The sequence below is a fragment of the Ranitomeya imitator genome, chromosome 4 (assembly GCF_032444005.1).
Source record: "Ranitomeya imitator isolate aRanImi1 chromosome 4, aRanImi1.pri, whole genome shotgun sequence".
NCBI lineage: Eukaryota > Metazoa > Chordata > Amphibia > Anura > Dendrobatidae > Ranitomeya > Ranitomeya imitator.
Genome location: NC_091285.1, coordinates 259,592,977 through 259,613,638, shown reverse-complemented (window position 1 = coordinate 259,613,638; position 20,662 = coordinate 259,592,977). Strand labels below are relative to the sequence as shown.

The 20,662-nt window shown below is 43.6% G+C and overlaps 1 protein-coding gene across 1 annotated transcript in view; it reads left to right on the top strand.

The window, feature by feature from the left end:
- The window catches only part of ZDHHC17 (zinc finger DHHC-type palmitoyltransferase 17), a 71,838-nt gene that overhangs the window by 15,491 nt on the left and 35,685 nt on the right, over window positions 1–20,662 (top strand). The window contains exons 2-6 of the mRNA XM_069764549.1: window positions 1,188–1,294; window positions 2,529–2,651; window positions 4,754–4,831; window positions 12,469–12,613; window positions 13,772–13,836. Of these exons, the coding sequence (XP_069620650.1) occupies window positions 1,188–1,294; window positions 2,529–2,651; window positions 4,754–4,831; window positions 12,469–12,613; window positions 13,772–13,836 (518 nt within the window). The remainder of the gene's footprint in view (window positions 1–1,187; window positions 1,295–2,528; window positions 2,652–4,753; window positions 4,832–12,468; window positions 12,614–13,771; window positions 13,837–20,662) is intronic.

The window sequence follows — 20,662 nt, the reverse complement described above, 5'->3', positions numbered from 1 at the left end:
ATAATGTTTTTTGTGTATTTTATTTTTTAATTTGTGTTTGCGAACTTCAAACAGCAAAAAAAAAAAAAACCTGCTTAAAGGGAAATTGTTGCCAAGTTTATGCTTCCTAATCTGAGGGCAGCGGAAAATGGGAATAGAGACCCTGATTACAGCTCTGGGTTACTTGCTATAGTTTTGGTAATATTAATGTTTTGTCTTCTGCGGCTCTGCTAGTTTTCTCAATTGTGAGATCTGGGTTGTCCTGCCCATATTATTGATTGACAGTTTTCTGCCTACAGAGTGCATAAACAAGCTTTGTCCCAAAGGTAGATACATAGACCTCCGTAACAATCAGAAAACGCTATCCAAGATGCCAAATCTCAGGGCAAAGAAGGCACATATGCTATACCTATATTTAAAATACTCATTCTTTATATTAAATCTATATAAGCAGGGATTTCCCAGATGTAGCAAACCAATAACATGCAAGCTGTTACATATGAGTGTACATTAGATGACAAGTCAGATGCACAAATATGAATTGTACAAAAGAAGACTATCCCTAAAGATGAGAAAGGCCCAGAACTCTGTGTACATGTAAATGAAAGTGCAGGAGCCCCTGTGACAGTTCCGCCACCTCTAGTTGATTTTATCCTTGAATCCCTAAGGTGAGTAACAAGATCGGTGTGAGGTGCCTTGTCTCTAAAGTGCCATTTAATTGTACTTCCAGCCATGAAATGGAATCTGCACCCTGACAACGTCATTTCGCTATTTCCAAGGGGCCCCTTGGGGCTACATCTGGGAAATATCCCGGCTTATTTTTACCTTTATTGTAAATCTACATAAAATATGTAAAGTAATATTTTAAATATATGTATAGCATATGTGCCTTCTTTGTCCTAAGATTTGGTAACTTGAGTAGTTTTTCTACACAGTGCAGAGGCAGAAAACAGCCTATCAGTGGCGTTCGGGGATAGCCAGAGCTCATGAATATTGAACACTACATGGCAGAACTTAACATTTGGAAGTAGAAGCAGAGATGCAGCAGATAAAGTAACTGAAACTACAGCAAGAAGCCCAGTAAATCACAGAGCTGGAATCAGGGTCTCTGCCCTGAATATTGCTGTCTGATGGAACACCATAAACTTGATGACCGATTCCATTTTATAGTTTTCGAGTGCTCTAAAATTAGTAATTATCTCTTCCAGGAAATCAAGACTCAGGGCCACTACAATCATGGTTACAGCACTGAATCAATGGGACGTAAAAGCCACATGGATGACTATAGTACGTGGGATATCGTCAAAGCCACACAGTAAGTAAGAGAGATACCTTGCTCACTTTTCAAGGTTTCCATTGGTTTCAAGTACAATCTTGGGCACAGCTTCCAGTGATCTCATGGCTTCCTTTTTACCGGATCCCTCACTGATCTTAGGGTACCGTCACACAGTGGCATTTTGATCCCTACGACGGCACGATTCGTGACGTTCCAGCGATATATCCGTGACGTTCCAGCGATCTCGCTGTGTCTGACACGCTCCTGCGATCAGGGACCCCGCTGAGAATCGTACGTCGTAGCAGATCGTTTGAAACTTTCTTTCTTTCGTCTAGTGTCCCGCTGTGGCGGCATGATCGCATGGTGTAACAAAGGTGTGCACGATATTGTATACGATGTGCGCATAGTAACCAACGCCTTCTACTTCGCACATACGTCATGAAATTATCGCTCCAGCGTCGTACATTGCAAAGTGTGACAGCAGTCTACGACGCTGGAGCGATATTGTTACGATGCTGGAGCGTCACGGATCGTGCCGTCGTAGCTATCAAAATGCCACTTTGTGACGGTACCCCTAGTCTATTTAATTGGATTATAGTGGGTCTATAGGCCTACTCACTGGAACTTAGCAGTGAAGTCAGCATGGTGAAATGAGGCCATCTACTATTCTACATGGTGTATTTAGCTCTATCTGCTTCTCCTCATTCGGCTACAGAGTTAAAGGGACGGTCAGCACAGAATGACTGCTCAAACTAACGTGCTTCATGGTGTGGCCAAACATTTCTATACACCTCCCCACCTGATTGTTTTCCCTCTATCTCCACCCTTTCCTTTGATTGACAGTTCTGGCTTCATAGGTCCAGAGAGGGGTGGAGATGGCTGAAAAATAAGCAGGCGGGAAGGTGTATATAAATGATTGACCCCCTCCGTGCAGCACCGTATATAAATGATTGACCCCCTCCATGAAGCACCGTATATAAATGATTGACCCCCTCCGTGAAGCACCGAGCGCCTGTACTTGGTTCCACCAGTCATTCTCTTGAGTAGGAGTACAGCTGCATACCTGTGAATGGGGCTGATAACAGCTGATCTGTGGGGGTGTCAGGGGTCCTAAGGATAAGTCATCAATATTGGAAGCCTGGAAAACCCCTTTACATGCAATTAAGACCAAAAGGCACAAAACTCTACATGATCCTGTACATGGTGCATTTTAATGCTTTCCGATACTATTAGTATTTGTATGATTTTTTTTTTTCTTCTGTCTTTTCCTCAGATATGGAATATATGAGCGTTGCAGAGAGCTAGTGGATGCGGGCTATGATGTGCGACAACCTGACAAAGAGAATGTTACTCTGCTTCATTGGGCTGCCATCAACAATAGGATAGATCTGGTGAAGTGAGTAGAGCTTCGTAAAGGCAGAATCCTTGTCACATGGATTCTCAGCAAGGAAAGTCGTCATGTCATAAATACAGGGGAAGCCTACTATCAACAGGCTTGAGAATCGCCAGAATATATTCCTCCAGTCTGTGTACCGGGTGTATACTTGTTCTGCAGAATGCACCATCAATGCATGTGATCATATAGAATAAGGCAGTAAACATGGAAGAGCGCGGCATGAGAAGAACCAGGTGGTTTGATTGGGATGTTGCAATTGAAGGTGGGGGATTAGCCTCTCACACGGAAGGGTTGTGCACCCCTGCACAATTCCGGTAGCGGACCTCTCCGTGCTCTCCTGCACTGTTACTCCGGGACCACTCCTGTGCTGTGCTTCCTGGTCTGGTCACGCAGGCCCAGGGTCCAGTCACATGATGCCACTTCACAGGATGTGACGTCACTTCAGGTCCTGTTGCCTGGAGATGAGCTCTATGACCCCAAGCTATGCCAGCCACAATCCCTCAAGGGAATGTAAACTTTTTTTTTTATAGAAAAAATGTGGTCAATTTAAGAAGCGCTATGGCTATAGAGCACACTGCAATAGATTAGTGGCAAATAAACCTTTTATTTAACCACTACGCGTTTCGGCCGCGGACTGCTGCCTTCCTAGGGTGGATTGCATTAAATTGACCTCATTTAAAAAAAACAACAAAAAAAACAAAACATATAGAATAAGGATAAGCAATGAGGTGTATGTTATATTCAATTTTATCTACTTCCTTTTAAATCCGTATAACTGTGTTTTTACATACGGTAATTGTTAGCTGGTTTCTAGGATAGCTCAACTCTGATGAACTGCTCTACAAGGAAGCTTGTAATTAGTTGGCAGAGCAGAACAAAGATGTCTCTGTTGCCGGCCGCTGAGATCTCAGTGACGTGAAATTTCACATGCTGCTCTGTTGATGCATATGGTAGAGGATTATCTTCTGCGATATGCATCAACAGCGAAGCATTTGCAATTTATCAGTGCTCATCCGTTAGCCACAGGCAACAAACAGAGCTCAGCTTTTTGCTGCCTAGATCATTGTGAGAGATTGCAGAAGAGTTGTTGAACACTGCTAGAAATTAACTAAATGTAAAAACACACAGCTATACTTAGCAATATAGCAGGAGATAAAATTAGCCAGTCAGTGTGCTGTACAAGAACAAAGAATTATATAGGAACATAGAGTGTATTCCAAAGGTAAAATACACAGAACTATGCTGGTAGGAAGGTAGCAGAGAGAGATTGCACGGCACATGATCAACCAGGGGCATTGTTACTACAGCTGGATGATTCCAATGGCAACTAGAGAATAAATAGAGCCTAGAGGGACATCTTATGGAAAGTGATGTGTACAAAACAGGGCTGAGTTATATAGGCACAACTGAATAAATATTTTTTATTCATTTTACTCACTTATGTAGCGTCATAGACATCACCATCGCTGCCCCCATTGGGACTCACAATCTAAATTTCCTATCGGTATGTCTTTGGAGTGTGGGAGGAAACCGGAATATCTGCAGGAAACCCATTCACTCATGGGGAGACAATACAAATTTCTTGGTGGGCTTTTAACCCAGGACCCAAGTGCCGGAAGGCTACTATGCGAACCACCGAGCCATCATACATTACCGTAATACAAGACTATAATGTGATTTTTGGAGAATAACCCTTTAACATTTAAAATGCTTCCTTATTGTTCATTCCTGATTGATTTTATACTGCATACTGTTTTGGGATGAGTTTGGATATGGAATCCATTTTTTTTATTATTGGGAACATAAAAACATCAGTTTTCACAGTCAAAGCTTGTAGTAAATGTACCTAAACGTCTTAATGAGGCTGATATATCAGGAAAACCCATCCTCCAAAAACCCATGATCACATGTTACCGTTGCTGAAAAGCTGCACTTTTCTCCTGGCGTGAGCCTGTATTACACTGCCCATGTGAAACTAGTTACTCAAGTCTGTCTTCTCCAGCAAATGGAAGGATACCCATCTGCGGTACCATATACCAATATTGGACATAAATAAGTGGCTTGTCTTGCATGGATAATCCATCATGTTTCTTTATTTGCAGGTTCTACATCTCTAAAGGTGCTATTGTGGACCAACTTGGAGGTGATCTAAACTCCACTCCCCTTCATTGGGCAACCAGGTAAGGTTCCAGTGAAGGCTAGAGCTACATCATGGCTCTGCCTATGCAACATTAAGATGCTAAATTCCAAGTAGTGATGGTGAATGTGGCTGTGTGACGACAGACAAGTAAGAAATAAGTCAGCAGAAACTGAAATTTGCTGGCTTGCAGCACAACCAGTCTTACTATCAATAGTTGTCATCTTTTTTTGCCACATCCCCCCACCCCCCTTTTTGGCATGCAACAATTTAAAAAAATAAAAAACTGGTCTCTAGGGTTTTTCTTGCCAAGATAGGCATATGATGTCTGCAGCCGATCACTGTGCCACCAACTTGTCACTATTGAGGGCAGTGATTGAGAGCAGCAGTCACCTTTTTGTATGACCTGGGCAGGATGCAGAGGCAAGAGCTGCCCATCCTGCCCTATGGTCACATGAGTACTGCCACCAATGCAGATGCTACATGCCCAATCCCGCTGGATGAGAAGAGAAGGGGTGGAAGCCGTCTTTGGGGTACTATACACTTCTCACTGAAATGATTCTGTAGACCATTGCTATACTTGGAGCTGGTGTTCCTGTTTGTTATTAACGCTCCATTCTCCGGTGTTTCTCTTACACTCTGTGACTCTATGGTGACTCCCTGAGTGTACTGTTACATCTGTAGCAGCCGGGGGGCACCGTTTGCCTTGTGAGCCACTGTTTGTTGAAGCATGCCAATGGCTCTGCAGGAAGCCACCCTCCAGATGACTACATTGTTTCTGCGCTGTCCCCGTCACACCCCCATACTGATGTCACAGACCTTCTTTGCATGGTCTATCCATACAGAAGCACAAGGAGGCTCCAGACTGTCGGGGCTTTAGTGTTACGCCTTATTGGTGTATTATATTCTGTACAGCAATGCACCTCTTGGGATGTAGGGTTAATGGCTGTCCTGTCTATTATATGTTCCTGTTTTACAAAAAAAATGGCGGCCACTACAAAACCGAAAGGGCCTAAAGGAAACCTAATTGCCCGTGTCCACCATTAAGTGTCTATTTAAACAGGACCTGTCACCAAGTCAAGTGTCCGGTAATTGCTCTCATTTTATTCCCACTGCTCCTGGTGTGTTGTTTTTTTTAAAACTTTTAATTCTGCCATACAGTTCCATTCCAGTTTTATTCTCTAGGGCCGTGTTTTTAGGCTGCTCTGCATTATTACGTAGTGAGCTATTCTCCCTTGGTAAAGGCCATCACTAAGGCTATGTGCACACGTCCCTAATTGCCGCAAAAATTTCCACGGCAATTCCGCAACTGTGCCGCGGGCAAAACGCATGCGGAATTGGCATGCTTTTTCCCGCTAAACACTAGCGTTTTACAAGCGTAATTAGCGTGCAGAATTCCTAGCGATCTGTAGCATCGCTTGGAAAACTGATTGATGGGTTGGTCACACTTGTCAAACATAGTGTTTGACAAGTGTGACCAACTTTTTACTATTGATGCTGCCTATGCAGCATCAATAGTAAAAAGATCTAATGTTAAAAATAATAATAAAAAAATAATGAATCGTGATTATTCTCCCCTTCCGGCGTCCCCCGCAGCGTTCCCGCTCCTCGCGATGCTCCTTTTCCCAGTAATGCCTAGCGGCAATGACCCCAGATGACATAGCGGTCTCGCGAGACCCACGTCCTTACCGCAAAGCATCACTGGGAACGGGAGCATCGCGAGGAGCGGGAAGACTGCCGGGGACGCCGGAAGGTGAGAAAATCATGATTTGTTATTTTAATTCTTTTTTTTTAACAATTATATGGTTCCCAAGGCCTGGAGGAGAGTCTCCTCTCCTCCACCCTGGGTACCAATCGCACATGATCCGCTTACGTCCTGCATGGTGGGCATAGCCACATGTGGAAAGTAAGCGGATCAATGCATTCCTATGTGTGTGGAATCGCTGCGATTCCGCACAAGGAATGAACATGTGGCGTTTTTTTCCGGAATGCGATTCCGCTGCGCACATGTGCACAAAAATTGCGGATTGCATTCTAATAGGATGCTTAATGGATGCGTTTTTTTCACAGTTTTTATCGCGTTTTTATAGCGAAAAAAATGCGAAAAATACTGAAGGTGTGCACACAGCCTAAATAAGGCCCGGATCTCTGAAACCGTATGGCAGATAAAAAAACAAAAACAGAATGCCCAGTAGGGCAGCAGGAATAACGTAAGATCAAAAAGTGCCCACTCTTGACCTGGCAACAGGTCCTCTTTAACTGTTATATGGCAATATCTACACTCGGGTGGAATGCAGCTTTATAAAAAAAGATGTTCATATCAAGGAGAGTGGGACTTCTCTCTGCCTTAAAGGGTTCTTAGCATTTAAAGTGTTCATTTATCCAAAGGATCAGCAATCACTTTTGGATTGCCTGAGGTCTGCCCCCTAGGATCCACATTGTACCCGAGACCGGCACTCTGAATTTCTTTGTTGGAATGGAGTGGCGACTGCACCTGATCCATTCATTCTGACAGAAAAAAGCTGAGCACCACTGCAAGGAGTGTATAAACTCAAATAGTGCTAGGTTTAAAGGGAATCTGTCACTAGGTTTTTGCTTCCTTATCTGAGAACAGCATGATGTAGGAAAAGAGACCCCCAATCCAATGCTGTATCACTTAGTTTACTGGGTGCAGCAGTTCGGACACAATCGGATATTTAGATTTAGCAATGAAGCAGAGCTAAGAAAGCTAGCCCCGCCCACATCAGGCTCTCCATGTACAAGGACTATAGACCCTGTGCTGCTTATGACAGGAGAGGACTGAGTCGGACCAGAAGGCACTCTGCTGTGTCCAAGCAATGATGAGCTGCTGGTGCTAAAACAATCACTGCAAATAAACAGCACTGGAGCTTGATAAGAGAAGCAGCTCGGAAATCTGTGTTTTAACCACTACAGCATGCTATCTTCAAATTCCATAGTAAAAATGTGGTGACAGATTCCCTTCAAGGAACTTTAGGATAGTTTTATAAGAAGCCCTGCTACAGGAAAGTCTATGGATGCAATAACCCCCAAGTTGGAGAAAGGGGCACAAGATCCCTCACTGCATGAAAACTAGATTCCTTTGTAAATCGAATGTCACGGCACTGTTGCCTCATATTCTGGGTCAAGGGGCTTCTTTATTCCTAAAGCTAGGGGCGCCCTAGCTATCTCTGCTCACCGGATTACGTCTAATGGTGAAGATCCCGGGATCACGTACCTTGCTGAGCTCCTACATCAGCCCTTATCTGTCCCTCCTCTATGCACAAACCAGACCTAACAAGTGACCGACGTACAGCAATAAGTGAAAATAACAATCATGATAATGTGCACTGTAGTGTATCGGTAGCCAGTGATGAGGCAGTGACCCACAAAGTTCAAACATAAGTCTCTTTAATGTGTTGTTTTCACACAGAAAAGGTTCCAATCCACACAAATGCATATAACTTCAGCGTTCAGTTCACACCAGTTCATAACAGCATCCTTTATATTGCAGTCACTACACATGCTAGTCCCCCTCTGACTAGTTCCATTGGTGTCCTGCTCCGCTGTATCACAGTCTCTACTCACAGCCGTACATAGACCTTGACATCCTCCTGTCTGCAGCTGTGACACACACCAGTCCTTCCTTCGGGCACAGGGCAGTCTACCTCCAGTTCACCTCCGGCCACAAGACCTGTCAACAACCGTGACCAGTCATTATGGACAGCAGCACCACTGTGTATGCTGTGGTCTGCCAGGCCTCACTCTGTCCCTGACTCACCTGAGACTCCTCAGACTCAACTCTAAGGGTATGTTTCCACGTTCAGGAAATGCTGTGTTTTTGACGTTGCGTTTTTCCACAGCGTCAAAAACGCAGCGTCCAGATGTTACAGCATAGTGGAGAGGATTTAATGAAATCCCGTCTCCTCTATGCAGGTAAAAACGCATGTGTTTTTGCCGCGAAAACGCACATGCGGCGCGCTTTTTCAGAACGCAGCATGTTGTTACAATGAGCAAAACACGCAAGAACACCGCAGGTGACCTGCCAGTGACCTCAGGTGCAGATTTGGTCAGGATTTTATGCAGGTAAAATCCTGACCAAATCCTGAAGCAAGCCTGAACGTGGACACATACCCTAAAACCTTTAACAATTTGTAATCACAGCTACACCTGCGACTACAACACCCCCTCATGGCCTCACCACGCCTCTGTGTGCATCCTGGGGAGAACAAACGGCGCCCCCTAGCTGTAACAGTTTAGCGCTGTCCCCTGCATCGTGCTGAATCCACGATTCATATCTTCCCTGCAGCAGCGTTTGCTGCAGGGAAGATATGAATAATAGTGTTTAAAATAAAGATCTATCTTCCCGCCGCCCCGCCACCCCCTGTGCGCCCCCAAACTCCTGTTCAGAAAATACTCACCCAGCTTGCTCCCTCGCCGGCGCTGCTTCCTCTCCTGGCCGCAGCTTCTCCTGTATGCGGTCACGTGGGGCCGCCGATTACAGTAATGAATATGCGGCTCCACCCCTATGGGAGGTGGAGCCACATATTCATTACTGTAAATGAGCCTCACGGGGGGCGGGGGGGGGGGCACACGAGGGGGGGCGGCACACGGGGGGGGGCACACGGGGGGGGGGGGGGGCGCACAGGGGGAAGATAGATCTTTATTATATGATATGAATCGCTGATTCAGCACCAGTGGGGGGGACAGCGCTTAATATAGCGCTGTCTCCTGCACGGCACACAGACTGCACACGGACAACGTGTCCGTACGTGTGCGGTACGTGTTTTACACGGACCCATTGACTTTAATGGGTCCGTGTAATACGTGCGCTCCCACGAACACTGACATGTCTCCGTGTTTGGCACACGGAGACACGGTCCGCAAAAAATCACTGACATCTGAAAAGATGCATTGATTTTTATGTGTCTACGTGTGTCAGTGTCTCCGGTACGTGAGGAAACTGTCACCTCACATACCGGAGACACTGACGTGTGAAACCGGCCTAATATGGTGAAGTGCTTCTAATCGGTGCAGGAGTATGTGAAATCAGACACCACGGTCTTCTGGCCCCTCTCTGTTGCGAAGACTGTTAACGAGTCTTCTTTTTTTCACAATAACATAACCCTAATGTGTGTATTTTTTTTTTAGTCATCGCAGGTGACTTTTGTACTTTTCTGAATCATCTTTTTGTCCTGATATAAAAAATGTATATAGTTTTTCTGTAGCATGTATAGTTTCCATGGAGCAGCATTATTATTATAAGGTATGGGAAATATACTGGCGACATTAAGAAAACAGTAATCTATATATCAGAAAAAAATGCTTCACCTTACAAAAGTCTTTATTGAACCAAAATAATTTTGCACGCAAAATGAGCAGAAATTAAGAGTGCTTGACATTAGACTGCCGTTGGTACGATTTCTCAGGGTTGTCGCTATATAACCTCCAACAGTAATCTGCCATCATTGAGTCATTCCAAAAACCCTGGTAGCGGTGTTCCATTACTTTAAAGGGAACCTGTCACCCCCAAAATCGAACGTGAGCTAAGCCCACCAGCATCAGGGGCTTATCTACAGCATTCTGGAATGCTGTAGATAACCCCCGATGTATCCTGAAAGATGAGAAAAAGAGGTTAGATTATACTCACCCAGGGGCGGTCCCGCTGCGGTCCAGTCCGATGGGTGTCGCGGTCCGGTCCAGCGCCTCCCATCTTCTTACAATGACGTCCTCTTCTTGTCTTCACGCTGCGGCTCTGGCCCTCTGTTGAGGGCAGAGCAAAGTACTGCAGTGCGCAGGTGCTGGGCCTCTCTGACCTTTCCCGGAGCCTGCGCACTGATTGATTGAACGTACTTGGCCTTTTGGTGTAAAGAACCACACACATAGCAGAATCTATTCGGATGATTGATACACTGTCAGGGCATTTTTCTCCTTAATGTGGTAGATAACTATATACAGTTGTGAGGTAAACTGGTCAGCTTATTCCTTACAGATGAACATTTGCAGACAGGCAGTTTCTCAGTGTGATATTGGCTGCTTTCAGGTTCTCTCACTCAGGAACACCTCAGTGGCAGAGTTATTTTCTTCCATCTTAGGCAACTTGCCCTCCCAGAAATGCAGTGAAAATTCTCTCACAATGGTGTTTGTCCGCTGCCTTCTCTTCTATCTCCCTGTGGCAGGGCTCAAATCCCTGTAGAGGCCTGTCTCCTGTCAGTCTCACATACCAGTTCTTGCTGCCACCACCATCCTTCTATCTCAGAAACTTTGTGATAGAACAAAACTAAGCATATTTTTTTCAGCACATCAAACTCCATAAAACAGACATATTACCTTTGCTGATGTTTTTTTGGTTTTGACCAGTAGTGATGAGTGAGTATACTCGTTGCTCGGGTGATCTCCGAGTATTTGTAACTGCTCGGAGATTGTTTTCCTCGCCTCAGCTGCATGATTTACAGCTGCTAGACAGCTTGAATACATGTGGGGATTCCCTAGCAACCAGGCAACTCACATGTATTCATGCTGGCTAGCAGCCGTAAATCATGCAGCTGAGGCAAGGAAAACGAAATTTCCGAGCAGTTACAAATACTCGGAGACTACCCGAGCGTGCTCAAGAAAACCCGAGTAACGAGTACACTCACTCATCACTATTGACCAGTGTTATCAATGTTAGACCTCATCTATAAAATGAAGGGAGAACTTTTCTAAATGAAAGCAACCTTTGCCAAAATAGTTTGATTGTAGGCAATGGATATCACTGTGGCTATTTCTACTTTACATCTTCTCTGCCCAATTGAATTGAATTTAAAGGGGTTGTCCAAAGAACAAAATACATTGTAGGGATTCACGCTATCATGTAGACACTAGAGTTCACGCATGCACTCGACTGTTGTCAAAAACAGAGTGAGGTTTATTAAACTCAATAACTTTGCACAGTTGTTTTAATGAAAACGGCCTTTTTGCAGCAGTAAAGTAAAAACTAAAATCAGTATTTTTTCATTGAAGGCAAAGCAATAATGGGGTCTCACATAGGCAGCAATTCGGGTCCTGCTTTAGACTCGGTGTGCTCACATTCACTGGTACCTCACACTGCTCAGCTCCCCTACCTGACACATAGCTTGGTTGTAGTCATAGCTAGCCAGGTGCTCCTAATCAGAACCTCTAGCTCTAGGATTCACCCAGAACCTGGTTTTCCTACAGCATTTCAATTAATACATCTTGGGATAATAATAAGTTCCAAAATTCAGTGTGTAAAAAAAAAAAAAAAAAGTTCCTGTGCTGAATAATCTTATAAATGTGCCCCTGCTGTGTCCTGTGTAATGGCCATATCTCACCCTGTAGGGGCTTGGTCTGATCATATCATATCTCCTGTGCAGGAGAGGAAGAAAGAGAGTATACAGACATCACAGCAGAAGCCATTGCCCGTAAGGAATTTTCTAAGGAAGTCTGTTTAAAAGAAGGCAGCAAAATGTTTTATCTTGTAATAAGAAACCTCTACGGTACGATCCCCTGCTGTCCTGTCTGTATACTCTTTTGCTTGGTCCCCTGCTCAAGAGTTGTGGTGTGATCAGACCATGTTCCTGCACAGTTATACACAGCCATTACTCAGTAGGAAGATTTGAAGTCTCTGCATTTATTTTTCCTTCAGTTTTTCTATATCATGTTGTTTTTTTTGTTTTTTTTCAGGCAGGGACATCTCTCCATGGTTGTCCAGTTGACGAAATATGGCGCTGACCCCTCACTTATAGATGGAGAAGGCTGCAGCTGTATTCACCTAGCTGCCCAGTTTGGGCATACCTCAATTGTGGCATATCTTATAGCAAAAGGACAGGTAGAGTTTATTTATCTAGGTCTTGAATTACACATTGTTTTTGCAAATATATTTAGAGCCATAGTAACAAGTGCATATGATGAATTCCTAACGCCATATATGTTTTGCAAGTAGCCGATATAATAAATGTATATTATGGTTTATTTACAATTCTAGATTAAATTTGAATTCTTTGCACAAAATATCTATGTGAATATAGTCTGCAAATGGCTATACATTCTAACCCAATATCCCATTTGCTGTACTGTGAGGGGATACTGGTGTTAATTCCTCTAGAATAAATTAGATCATTATTGCGGTTTCTTCAAAAAATCAACAATGATGTTACGTCTCTTGGCCAGCAGATGGCGAACACATCCTTTTAGAGAAGGCATAAAAGGCCTCTCCATGTTTATCATTGCAATGACTGTAAGGCTACGTTCAGACTAGCGTTGTGCGCCGCTGCGTCGGCGACGCAACGCACGACGCACGCAAAAACACGGCAAAACGCACGCAAAAACGCTGCGTTTTGCGACGCGTGCGTCGTTTTTTGCCGAAAATCGGACGCAAGAAAAATGCAACTTGTTGCGTTTTCTTGGTCCGACGCTTGCGGCAAAAAAGACGCATGCGTCGCACAACGCAACAAACAAAAACGCATGCGTCCTCCATGTTAAACATAGGGGCGCATGACGCGTGCGTCGCCGCTGCGTCGCCCGACGCTAACCCGACGCACACTAGCACAACGCTAGTCTGAATGTAGCCTTACTGTGCTCTAGAAATTCATTGTCTTAGGGGGAAAAAGGGGGCTATTTCAGTTTGGTCTTGCAATTACACAAGTGTAATCTAATGTAAAGGAATACTAAATTTGAGATGCTCTAAAAGGTTTATTTTAAAGGTAATCAAGAAAATGAGTTTTGAAGGTTAGATCACAATATGAAGAATTTAAAGGGTCCAGACAATGTTCTACTTTCTATATGATGTCTGAATTGTTGGGTTATTGGCTGATTCTGCTCCCAGATTCAGTAGCACTGCTTTCCCTATGCACAGTAGTAAGGAGATAACGTCAGTCATTGCTGTGGGGCCATCTCCTGAATCCATCAGATAAGTTGTAGTTGATTGGAAATGCCAGATTCAGAATTGTTTACGCCCCTTTAACATGTAATCACCTTTTTGCTCCAGGATGTAGATATGATGGATCAGAATGGCATGTCTCCATTAATGTGGGCAGCTTATAGGACACACAGGTAACGTCTCTTATTTCTGTTCATTTAAAATATTAGAGGTAAGCCATTCACATATCACAGCTGATTCTTTCTGTGAGGTAAAACAGGCAGGGAAAGTTTTACCTCACTAAAAGAATTCTCCGTGATCCCCCTCCTGTAATGTCTGTATACTCTTTTGTTTCCTCCACTGGCTAAGAGCTGTAGTATGAGTAGACCATGTTCTGCACCTCAAATTTGGCAGATTTTTGCCACCTCACCTGCGAGCAGCATAATGTAGGAAAAGAGACCCTGATTCCATTCAATGTATCACTTAGTTTATTGGGTGCAGCAGTAGTGACACAATCAGAGTTTTTCGATGTAGCAGAAATCTGCCCCCGCCTACACACCCGATTAGCAGATTTTTGTGTACATTGCATATTAAAAGTAAATTGCTAATCAGTGGTGGGGTGGAGTTGGACCAGGATGCACACAAGCTGTAGTATTAAAATCTGATAAAATACACATTGTAATGAAACCATAGCACACAGCCTAATAAGTGGCTCATTGCTGAAATCTGTGCTTAGCCTCTACCTCATGCTGCCCTCAGATTGCATAGCCAAAACCTTCTGACAGACCTTTAAATGATAGTGTCTGTTCAGTACTTTGTCATTTGTACCTGAAGGGACTGGAGGGAGATCCCAGGCGTTGACCCCTCTTTAATAGCCAGATTTTCAAAGGTGATATGAAAGGTGTTGTCTGTGCATTATGAAGATTCACATTTACTTTTAGGGTCAGCTTTTTAGTAATTTCCTCTTTTTTTTTGTAGTAGATGCAAAATGTTGGCTCTAATCTGGAGATTCCTAATTGTCGCATAAAAGACTCGCCTTTAAAATCCATTTTTAGAAACTGAAATTTCTCTCTGGTCATTTAGGCCCAACGCATAGTTGATTATGAGTTTTTTGCCACAAATGTCCATCCACTCAGTGTCTCCCTCTGTTTGGAGTTGGCGCTCTATGAATGCTGACCAAAGAGCAGTCACGGACTGCAGTGGCCATTTTGTAATTCTATAGAACTAGAACAGCAGAACAAGTAGTCAAAACCTTCATAACGAGGGCACCAGGTTCTTGGACCATACATTCAAATTGTATAGTCATATTTTAGTTTGGACTGAAGGACCACTTTAAATGATGATGAGCTACCATACCAGACAGTATGACAAGAATGATGCTGGGAAGAAAAAAATACATTCACTGGTAGGTAGTGGTTTTAAAATAATAAAATTAGCAGTTCCAGCTTCTCTGCCACTTCCGTCAGTCTTTGTGCCTCAGCGGTGACTTCCCTTCTACAAAACATTGACAACTTCTGCCAGTTGCTAGGCTACTGGTTTTTGACAGGGTAGATGGCACAAAACCTCTAAGGCCAGTGATTGGCTGCAGTGGTTATGTGTAGACTTATCGGAAGTCACTACTGAAGCACAAAGGCTGGTGGAGAAGTGGCAGGAGCATTACAGGTTAGTACTGCATATTTGTTATCTTAAAATATTCTCCACCCATGACCAGTTTTGTCTTCTAAGGCCTCATTTCCACTTGCGAGAAAATCAGACGAGTGCAATCCGATAAAAAATCGGATTGCACTCGGACCAATGTTCTTCAATAGGTGTCATCTCGTTTGCGATTTTTTTTTTTTTTTTTTTTTTTTTTTTCTCAGCCGAAATCGGACTGAGAAAAAAATCGCAGCATGCTGCGATTCTCAGACGAGACTCGCCAAGGTAAGTCAATGGGTACAAGAAAAAAATCGCACACCACTCGCACCATGCGTGTTCTGTCTGATTTTTACGCACCGGTGTCCTTTGAAAAGCCGGCAATTCAGCGCAGTGTACAGTAAAATCTATCTATCTATCTATACACACACACACACACACACACACACACACACACACACACACACACACACACACACACACACACACACACACACAGTGTTCCAAATTATTATGCAAATTGGATTTAAGTGTCATAAGGATTTAATTGTTTTGTTTTTCAAATAATCTTGTGGATGGTATTGTGTCTCAGGGCTCAATAGATGACTGAAATCAATCTTAAACACATGTGATAATTAGTTTTCCAGGTGATTCTAATGAAAGGAAAACTACTTAAAGATGATGTTCCAAATTATTAAGCAGGCCAAAGGTTTCAAGCAATATGAGAAATAAAAAGGATCTCTCTGCTGCTGAAAAGCGTTAAATAGTGCAATGCCTTGGACAAGGTATGAAAAAATTAGATACTTCACAAAAACTTTGTGATCATCATACTGTGAAGAGATTTGTGACTGAAACAGCACAGACAGAGTTCATGCAGATAAAGGCATAATGAGGAAGGTTTCTGCCAGACAAAATCATTGGATTAAGAGAGCAGCTGCCAAAATACCATCACAAAGCAGCAAACAGATATTTGAAGCTGCTGGTACCTCTGGAGTCCCTCGAACCTCAAGGTGTATGATCCTTCAAAGGCTTGCTGTGGTGCATAAACTTACTATTTGGCCACCCCTAAACAGTGTTCATGAACAGAAACGGTTGCAGTGGGCCCAGACATACATGAAGACTAATTTTCAAACAGTCTTGTTTACTGATGAGTGTTGAGCAACCCTGGATGGTCCAGATGGATGGAGTAGTGGATGGTTGGTGGATGGCCACCATGTCCCAACAAGGCTGCGACGTCAGCAAGGAGGTGGAGAAATCATGTTTTGGGCCGGAATCATGGGGAAACAGCTGGTGGGACCCTTTAAGCTTCCTGAAGATGTGAAAATGACCTCTGTAAAGTAAATAGCGTTTCTGACTGACAACTTTCTTCCATGGTCTAAAAGCAGAAACGTGCCTTCTGGAGCAAAATCATCTTCATGCATGACAATGTACCATCTCATGCTGCAAAGAATACCTCTGAGTCATTGGCTGCTATGGGCATAAAAGGATATAAACTCATGGTGTGGCCACCATCTTCCCCTGACCTCAACCCTATAGAGAACCTTTGGAGTATCATCAAGCAAAAGATCTATGAGGGTGGGAGGCAGTTCACATCAAAACAGCAGCTCTGGAAGGCTATTCTGACTTCATGCACAGAAATACAAGCAGAAACTCTCCAAAAACTCACAAGTTCAATAGATGCAAGAATTGTGAAGGTGATATCAAAGAAGGTGTCCTATGTTAACATGTAACTTGGCATGTTAGGATGTTTTGGAGTTAAATAGCTTTTTTGTTCAGTGAATGTGACCTCCTAATGCTGCAAATTCCACAAATGAGCATTTTCAGTTCTTTAAAACATCAAATGTTTAGAAATTTTACTGTACCTAATAATTTGGAACAGTGCATTTTGAGTTTTTATTCATTTTGGAGATTATACTGCTATCATTGGGAGCTTTCTTCAATAAAATTTGATGTATAATCTAACGGGTGACTTTTATTAGACTGACTGTCATTTGCACCGACCATTTAGGAAAATCAGAGAAAAATGTAATCTGCATAATAATTTGGAACATAGTGCGTGTGTGTGTATGTATGTATATATATACATACATACATACATACATACATACATACATACATACATACATACATACATACACAGCGCTAGATAGCAGAAAAGCCGGTAATTCAATTGCCGGCTTTTGCTATCTCCTTCCCAAAACCGACATATGAGACATGGTTTACATACAGTAAACCATCTCATATCCCTTATTTTTTTTTTTTACATATTCCTCACTAATAATGATCTCGAGCATGGGAATTTTTCTGAATATTTTCTCATGCTAGAGTTTATATTTAATGCCAGGGGGCACAGCATCGCAAGTCTAGGTAGATACGTTCCCCTGCTTTCAATTCATTCCCCAGTTTTTACAAGCAGGGGCAACAGCTGCATTAGCAGAGCTCCTGGCTGTAAAAATATTTAACCCCTTCAGATGGATTTACATCGTGGGACTTGACTGTAACCCTGGAGAGGTATGGGTTATTGTTGTTTTTTTATTTTAACTTTGTTTCAGGTGACAAGGGTCTTCAATTGGATTGAGCGTATAATAAACTGTTACAACCCTTTATTTCATTAAAATACTTTTTTCCTAATGTGTGTGTTTTATTAACCATTTACTAGTATTGGATTAATAATGGATAGGTGTCCTATTGACGCCTCTCCATTATTAACCTGGCTTAATGTCACCTTACAATAGCAAGGTGACATTAACCCTCTGTTACCACCTCTACAGGGGAGTGGGAAGAGAGTAGTCAAGTTCCAGAATAGGCGTGTCTTACAGATTTGCCTTTTCTGGGGTGGCTGGGGGCAGATTTTTTTTAGCTGGGGGGGCAATATCCATGGTCCCTCTCTAGGCTATTAATATCTGCCCACGCCAATTTTTTCCGTGATTTAACCCTTTATTTTCACAGCCAGAGCCACTAAGTTTTACACAAAGAAACTTCTTACATTAGTAGTCGGGAATATGTAATAAAGTAAGGGATATGAAATGGTTTACTGTATGTAAACCATGTCTCATATCCTGTCGGGCTTGGGAAGGAGATGAACTCCTGGCTTTTCTACTATCTAGCGCTGCATTAAATGTAAATATATATATATATATATATATATATATATATATATATATATATATATATATATATATATATATATATATATATCACTGAGACACACACACACACACAAAAAAAAAAAAAAAATATATATATATATATATATATATATATATATATATATATATATATATACACCGTATATACACCGTATATACACCGTATATACACCGTATATACACCGTATATACTCGAGTATAAGCCGAGATTTTCAGCCCAAAATTTTGGGCTGAAAGTGCCCCTCTCGGCTTATACTCGAGTCAAGGTGGGTGGCAGGGTCGGTGGGTGAGGACGCTGAGGCATACTTACCTAGTCCCAGCGATCCTCGCGCTGTCCCTGCCGTCCCACGGTCTTCTGTGCTGCAGCTTCTTCCCCTCTTCAGCAGTCACGTGGGACCGCTCATTACAGAAATGAATAAGCGGCTCCACCTCCCATAGGGGTGGAGCCGCCTATTCATTCCTCTAATCAGCGGTGCCGGTGACCGCTGATAGAGAAAGAAGCTGCAGCACCGAAGACCAGGCAGAGGGACAGCGCGAGGATCGCCAGGACTAGGTAAGTATAGTATATTCACCTGTCCTCGTTCCAGCCGCCGAGCGTCGCTCCATCTTCCCGGCCGGCGCCTCCATCTTCCCGGCGTCTGCGCTCTGACTGTTCAGGCAGAGGGCGCGATGACGCATATAGTGTGCGCGGCGCCCTCTGCCTGATCAGTCAGAGCAGAGACGCCGGGAAGATGGAGGCACCGGAACGAGACGCCGGGAGCTGCAATCAAGGGAGGTGAGTATGTGTTTTTTTTTTTTTTATAGCAGCAGCGGCGGCGGCAGAGATTTATGTGGAGCATCTATGGGGCACAGTGAACGGTGCAGAGCACCGTATATGGCACATCTATGGGGAAATATGAACGGTGCAGAGCACCGTATATGGCACATCTATGGGGCACAGTGAACGATGCAGAGCACCGTATATGGCACATCTATGGGGCACAGTGAACGGTGCAGAGCACCGTATATGGCACATCTATGGGGCACAGTGAACGGTGCAGAGCACCGTATATGGCACATCTATGGGGCACAGTGAACGGTGCAGGGCACCGTATATGGCACATCTATGGGGCACAGTGAACGGTGCAGGGCACCGTATATGGCACATCTATGGGGCACAGTGAACGGTGCAGGGCACCGTATATGGCACATCTATGGGGCACAGTGAACGGTGCAGAGCACCGTATATGGCACATCTATGGGGCACAGTGAACGGTGCAGAGCACCGTATATGGCACATCTATGGGGCACAGTGAACGGTGCAGAGCACCGTATATGGCACATCTATGGGGCACAGTGAACGGTGCGGAGCACCGTATATGGCACATCTATGGGGCACAGTGAACGGTGCGGAGCACCGTATATGGCACATCTATGGGGCACAGTGAACGGTGCAGAGCACCGTCGTATATGGCACATCTATGGGGCACAGTGAACGGTGCAGAGCACCGTATATGGCACATCTATGGGGCACAGTGAACGGTGCAGAGCACCGTATATGGAGCACATCTATGGGGAAATATGAACGGTGCAGAGCACCGTATATGGCACATCTATGGGGCACAGTGAACGGTGCAGAGCACCGTATATGGCACATCTATGGGGCACAGTGAACGGTGCAGAGCACCGTATATGGCACATCTATGGGGCACAGTGAACGGTGCAGAGCACCGTATATGGCACATCTATGGGGCACAGTGAACGGTGCGGAGCACCGTATATGGCACATCTATGGGGCACAGTGAACGGTGCGGAGCACCGTATATGGCACATCTATGGGGCACAGTGAACGGTGCAGAGCACCGTATATGGCACATCTATGGGGCACAGTGAATGGTGCAGAGCACCGTATATTTCACAGCTATGGGGAAATATGAACGGTGCAGAGCACTATATGGCACAGCTATGGGGAAATAATGATCTATTTTTATTTTTGAAATTCACCGGTAAATGCTGCATTTCCACCCTAGGCTTATACTCGAGTCAATAAGTTTTCCCAGTTTTTTGTGGCAAAATTAGGGGGGTCGGCTTATACTCGAGTATATACGGTATATATATATATATATATATATATATATATATATATATATATATATATATATATATATATATATATATATATATTCATATTCTCTATTCTATGTGTATATGTCTATTCTATCTTTTCTATTCTAATCTGTCAGTGTGATTTTACTGTACA